General features: G+C 36.8%; 1 protein-coding gene across 1 annotated transcript; it reads right to left on the minus strand.

The window, feature by feature from the left end:
- Positions 1-1,214: 1,214 nt before the first annotated feature.
- On the minus strand, positions 1,215-5,284 carry LOC113772903 (serine/threonine-protein kinase BSK5-like). Its single transcript, XM_027317404.1, has 10 exons — positions 4,884-5,284; positions 4,701-4,849; positions 4,365-4,500; positions 3,783-3,916; positions 3,563-3,668; positions 3,361-3,446; positions 2,983-3,171; positions 2,579-2,743; positions 1,934-2,047; positions 1,215-1,561 (listed from the first exon to the last, which is right to left on the minus strand). The coding sequence occupies exons 1-10, from the start codon at positions 4,969-4,971 to the stop codon at positions 1,319-1,321; spliced, it is 1,410 nt and encodes a 469-aa protein (XP_027173205.1). The 5' UTR covers positions 4,972-5,284; the 3' UTR covers positions 1,215-1,318.
- Between the last annotated feature and the right edge of the window lie 1,807 nt (positions 5,285-7,091).

Genomic DNA, 7,091 nt, shown 5'->3' on the forward strand with positions numbered 1-7,091 from the left:
CACCAAAAATTGGATTAACAAATAAAGGAAAAAGATAGATATATAGCCATATTCCAACATATATCAAGATGGCCAAGGTCCTTAGGATGTTGAATATTTATCCTTATCATTGTCCAAGGATGACAGGTCTAAACTAACTGAAATGCTGGAAATTCTTGTGGATAATGACTAGGAAGACTACTAGATTATATTCGCTGGTATGACTATAAAAATTGTTAAAGATAATTTTTGAATCTAAGATTCCGTTTGGATTGACTTTTTTTCAAAAAATAAGTTTTTCAAATACAATGTTACAGTAATATACAATAACTCAAAAACATCCCATCCATTATTAATATATCAAATATTTCAAAAAAATTTATAGTAAAAATTTTTCATATACACTGCTACAATAAAATATTTCAAAAACAGCTAATCCAAACGGAGCCCTTGCCATTTGAGCCCAATGGGTACCCAAGTATTTCCCATCCTTTCCCATTCATTAATGGGTATAGTTGGGATGTGTCCCAACTTAAACCCAATACCAAATTATAATACCCATCCCGCCCAAAGTTCCTTTGGGCATGGGTAGCCCATTGGGACTTGGGACAAATTGCCAGCTCTAAGCAATATATCTAATTATCGAGCTCGAACTCAAATATGAGAGTACTCGAACACATAATAGTCCCAAATAAACCACCAAACAATTTGTCGAATATGTAATGTGCAGGTTTTCTAATTCTATTTAATCTTCCTATATTTTTTTTAGTACTCCTATTATGGCTAGCTTTCAATTTTTCGTATACTGAGGGTAGCAATGTATGAACATTTTTTCTAAAAAACAAAAAAAAAAAGGATTTCTGTCAAATCTTAGTGGATACACTTATGGATTAAGTGTCTTGAGTCTATTAACCTCTTATTCTCTTATCAGGAATGTGCAATAGGTGATGATACAACAAAAATTTAGTGAAAAGTTTTGGTACTCTTTCTTTTTTTTACTCTTTTACCACTACATAACCGTTCAAATATGCCGTAAATGTAATGCAACAAAACGAATGGTAGCCTTCCACATCAATTTTAACATTTCACGGGAGGCGCAAACTCTCAACGAGTCAAAGGTAATAATCAATGCATTTACAAAATTGCAGGAGTAATTCTCAGGAATAAACAAACAATACTTAAAAACCACCAACAGATTTTTTTTCTCTCCATATTTTTTTTTTTTTTTTTAAAAATTTTTTCCTCCCCTGATACCCGCTTGAGTTGCAAAAGAAACTGGGCAATACATACAAGAAATTTTAAGAATTTTTGACAACCAATATAGCAAACCTTTACACATCTAATTCTTGTTCCTTTTTGCTTCAAACTTTGTGGCTTCTTTAAGTGATTCTTGAGCATCATTGTCCATCCCTAGGGTGAACAGGACGGCTGCTTGAAGGTAGAAGGCAGTGGGCCATTCGGGCGATACTACATGAGCTTGCATAGCATCCCCCAGAGCTTCTTGTGCCATTTCACTCATCAGATAGGCTAAGCAGCGTCTGGCATATACAGTGGGTGACACCATGGTTCCACCATCAACGAACTGCATCATGACCAAGTCTTACTCAAGGCTTTCTTTCCCAGTAATAGGAAAAGCACACATTTTGGAGAACCTTTTAGCTATTTAACACGTTAGGTTTCCCTCAAAATCACCAAAATTCAGGTTCAACTCCCTAAAGGACAGCACATGAAATCAATTTTCATATTGCCTTTTAAGCATTCCTCATGTCTGCCATTAATTCCGGTACTAAACCAAATTTAGCCATATCAACAAGTTTTATCTCATGGTAGCGTGTACTCTTGGCAAATTAATACTCCTGAACAAGCTCAAACTTCTGAGCCTGCCACTGCTAGAAGATTGTGTAATCCTCGAGCCAGTGCCTAAGATAGAGAGACGGCAAAAAAGTGATCATACCTGTGTATAACAATCAATGGCAGTGGTGAAATCCTTTGCTCGAAAAGCTGCATCTCCTTGCTTCTTAGAATTCAAAGTTTCCTGCATTTGATTTGTCCACATCTGGAAAGAAAGCTGCAGGGACCAAGTGCTCAAACAATATCAAACCGTTGTTGCTGATTTAAGATATGCAAGCACAACACAGAACAGCAGTGTAACTTCAAATGCAGAAAGATCAAACTACACTGTTTGAGAGCTTCAAGATATCGTTGTATTTTACAAACTTTACAATGTAAAAATGATTATCTGCAATCCTTGAAGGGGAGGGGTGCCAATGTGTCCTTAGGCAATTAAGTTGTTCTGTTTCTTAATTTTGAAAGAAAACATGGAAAAAAGCTTGTAATGCACATGCCCACAGCGCATTCAATTTCCTTAAAACATATCTTATCCACAAATGAACAGAGTTATAATGGTTGTGTTTTAATTGTTAAGAGTAATAACAAAGTAAACAGAAAAAAAGAATGACTAGAATTTATAGTAGAAGCTAATTTGTCAGGGACCAGAAAAACCTTGGAATAAGCATACCACTTATACAGTCCCAATTAGCTATGAAACGAGAATTATGCCACCAAAAAATATATGAAACTTTGAACGAATATAACTCACCTCATTTGCAATTCCTTCATCATCCTTATATCCAGCCTTTTCCAACATTTCATGGATGGCAGTGAGATCCATTCTCAAGCAAGCTTCACCCATAGGTGTCAACAGCAATGGTTCCACTGGGCTTGCAGAACCATGAGATATGCCCATCAGAACATAAGAAGGAACCTGGTGAACAAAGGTCAGAAACACTTTCTCGTAAAACCCCATAAGAAAATAATCTTCCACTCTGGCAAGTGAAAAGACACTAGCCTCCACCTAAACAATGAATGTCTCAGGGCAAAATCAAAGTTAAATTGGACATAGCTTTTTTTTCCATTTAATGAAACATGATGAAATGGAATTAGCAGATTTCTGAGAATTTGCATATACTCTAGGCAGAGGTAATGTGTATCATCTGTGGATACCTCTGAATCTTTTTGAAGAGACAAAAGAGCAGTAACAAGTGACTTTGCATTAGGCCTCTCACGAGCTTCATATTGTAAACATCGGGTGGCTAACCTCACCAGTTCAGTTCCATCATCATTAGAAAAATGACCCTCTAAACAAGAATCCATCAGCATCAGGAAATTCTTCCCCCGAATGAGATCAAGTGCCTGTGAGATGGCAATCACATAGTACCTCAAATATCAGATTTCCATCCAAATTAACAGATAATTCTTGAATTCTGCAGCATTCTCCACCAATCACAAGGAATAGTGGCATGCAACTGACACACAATGTTTCTCAATAATATAGGGTGCACACGAAACCTTAAAATTCAACCCTTTACACAGTTAGCTTACATGGCTGGGTGGAATATGTTTGCCACTCAAAAGATCAAGCAACATGGTTCCAAAGCTGTAAACTACACTTTCTGGTGTCACTCTTCCTGCAAATATTAGGACATGTTATCCATCTCATGCACAAATTGGGTGCACAGTGCACGGTAAATTTTTGAAGAAGATCATTATACTACAAGAAGAATTAGTTTAGAATGCATTCAACCTGTCCTTAAGTATTCCGGAGGAGTGAAAGCCAAATTTGTGCTGTAACTTTTGCCATCTCTACTATTCTTCATCAAGCCAAAGCAAGAAAGCCTAGGATTACCATCCTGCAGGGTCATATTGAGCCGTCATGTTGCAGAGAAGAAAGCGTATTTAGAATGGCAGCCATAATGCATCCAAAACATGAAAGACGAGGGATATTGAGGTCAGATATACTTCACCTGATCAAATAGGACTCTGTAAGCATTAAGATCATGGTACAATGCCCTTCCCTTGCTACTACAGTACTCCAAAGCTTGTGCCAAGTACAATGCCACCCTCAGCCTCATTGCCCATTTCATGGGCTGGTTTTCCCCTAGTCCATACAGCCCATAATTAAGATCAGAATTGCAATGATAGCCATAAAGGAAGGGTTTTTGGTGATGGCGATCAATCTCAATGATTTCAATTACACATTTGAATATTTCAAATTAGAACGAATATAAAAGTTTACATGATGTGTGATTCTAGTTTTTAAGTTAACGTGCTTCTGCCCTAATAAAGTGTACTAGAGAGGGAGGCTAGGATTAGAGGCAACTCCAGTAATTAGAGAATTCAGCATGTAAAATCTGCAAACTGTACATAATCTTGATGAATACCGGCTTTAACCTTCTGTACTAGAGTCAAACCAATGACTTTTCAAGACATGGATTGAGCAATAACGGTTTGCATTCTTGAAAATAATTGATAAACATGTAAGCATTTCGTCCACACCACCTAAGCATTTAGAAACTACATAAACAAGAGCGGAAAAAAAAACTCACAATGAAATAAATGCTTGGCGAGCGTTTCATTGGGCATAAACTCCGCCACCAGCAATCTCTCCTCCGACTCGCAGCAGCACCCTATAAGATTCGCTAATCTCTCGCTCCTCAAATTCCCCACTGTCCTGGCCTCATCCTACGACAACCAATCGATCAAGAAAGCCAAAAAAGGAAGAAGAAAAAGTTGCAATTGAGTCCAAATTAAATCTGAAAAGTGGGAAGGCTATTCGACTCACAGTTAGAAAAAAATAAATGCTTTATATGCAAAAAAGTGCAAAAAAAGAAGCCGCAAAAGCGGAAATGGTTGATGAGGAGGAAACGGTAGTGAAAAGTAACCATGAACTGGCGAGAATCGGGCCAGGCGGACTTGTTGAAGCGTTTTGGGCAATCCAGCGACCGGTGTGTGGAGCCTGCCTCTGTAAACCACGGGAGCTTTTCTCCGTGCTCCGACACAATGTTTTCGGGGGAGAAGCCATTGGTTGCTGCTACTCAAAGCACATGCTTTTGACATCTCTCAACCCGCGAAACTACTGTAGGATTGGAGGACGGAAGGCTTGAGGTGGGAATGCCACCAGCAGAAGGATATTTTGGAGCAACGAGCGCCCATTGATTTCCTACTAGTCTACTACTTGTATCAGTACGAAGAAGCAAGTTTTTTTTTTTTTCCTCTTTTTTCTTTTGCAATCCTGCAATATCCTGGCTTGGGTCTCTCACGAGTAGTAAACAGAATTAATATGTTAACAAAGGCATTGCTGATTTTAAGACTTTGAAAATTGGAGCAAGCTGAGGAAGAAGATGAAATGAAATGAAATGAATGATGATGGCTCTGCTCGTTCCAGCAAAGTGAAGTGGATGATAGTTATGGATCCAATGTCCTCCCTCATTACAAAGCACAAACCCAACCCGCGACTTTGTAAAGAGGGATGACTTTTTTTTTCTTTTCTCTCTATCTTTCTTTGTGATTGCTTTTTTTGGTTTCCCTTTTTTTTTTTTTGGCCCTTTAGCAGTCAGAGTGCTATTGCCCTTTTATTAGTAGTAGTAGGTGTGTATTATGATGAAGATGATGATGACAATGCTGCTGGTGGTTCTGAAAATTCAACTTCCTAATCATCCCTCTTTTCTTTTGTGCTTCCTACGGTCCCTTTTCTTCTTTCCTTCAACTTTCTGTGTTAGTACTAATCCAACCTCCCTTCCTTTTTTTTCCCCTTTTTCTTTTTCATGCAAATTTGTAGGAGAAAAGAAATGGAATGAAAAGTCGAAGCTCATAATTTTTTTTTTTTTTTAACCTTTTCCTCCTCCTCCTCCTCCTCCTGATGTAAAGGGGAACAAGGGAAGAACTACTCGACAAAATAGCTAGCAAAGGGTCGAGATCCAGAAAAACAAATTGTTGTGGCAAGAAAGATAGGCGGATATCTCTCTATCTGTCAATGGACACACTTTCATTATTTATTACCTTTTCTCCAAAATATTCATATACACTACTGTGTACCCCATCCACTAGTCAGAAACTAGGAGGATAAGAGAAGTTGAAGGTGAAGGAAGAAATATCTGATCTGATATGATCTCAGATGTTATCTGTAGACTGTAGGGAAGAGTTTTTTTTTTTTTTTTTGTTGTCAGCAACGATACATGTGTATAATCTACTCTATCCTAATCTAGGGAGGAAGGAGAGCCTAAAGAGGCTGTTGTAAGGGCTAGTAGGTATACAGACCTAACTAGATCAAGGGAATGTTATAGCACAACCCTTAAATTTTTTTCGCTGCTGATAAAATTTGAACCCTCACCAACAGCTCAAGGAAGGACTTAATCCCTCCCTGGTGGCCACTGAGCCATTGGCCCCGTGGTTCTGCAGGGAAGAGTCAAAGACGGGAATTTGAAGATATGCTGTCGCACGTCAGTGTCCTGGGTCGTTACTGATCCTCCATTTTGTTTGTAAGCTCCGTAGACTCTCCTAAGTCCTAGCCCATCCTCCTTTAGTTTACATTTGCTTAATTGTTAAGAAGAGACAATAATAATATTAATTTGCGATTGTCCAGTCGTTATCCATATATTCTTTTGACTGAGTTTCGAAAGGAGATTATAAAAAATAATTTTATGATGTAATATGAGATAAAAGTTAATTGAGAAGATAAAATGATAATTAAAAAATCATATTTATGATGTGATTAAATAATTAGAAAAATGATTTATTTCATCCCTCATATTTCGAGAAAATATTCTTTTCGTCCCTCACTTTTAAAATGAAGCAAATTCGTTCCTAACATTTAAAAATTAAAACTATTACATCCCTGAACCTAATTTTTAATCTGAATCAAACCATCCAATAACCCAGTAATAAATTTTGGAAATAGAATTGATAGATCATTCAGTCAATTTCATCATATTCACATGACATTTATTAAACCAAAAAAATAAAAATTATAAAATAAAAGGCCATTCTGTCTTGGAATAGTAGAAATTTTTTTTTTTTTATAAATCTTTTCATGCACTGTTAGTATATCCGCTTGCGAATCTAGATGTGTATCATAAATATAAAATTTGGTGTTTAAATTTAAATTAAAATGATATGGCGGTACATAAAACCGTTAGTGTATACAATGATAATGTAGGAAAGATTAATCTTTCTTTTTTATGTTATAATTTTTTTATTTTTCTTTTTAGATTCATTAAATTTCACATGAATATCAGGTTGAGTTAACCAAATGATCTACTAATTACACCCCAAAA

The sequence above is a fragment of the Coffea eugenioides genome, chromosome 6 (assembly GCF_003713205.1).
Source record: "Coffea eugenioides isolate CCC68of chromosome 6, Ceug_1.0, whole genome shotgun sequence".
NCBI lineage: Eukaryota > Viridiplantae > Streptophyta > Magnoliopsida > Gentianales > Rubiaceae > Coffea > Coffea eugenioides.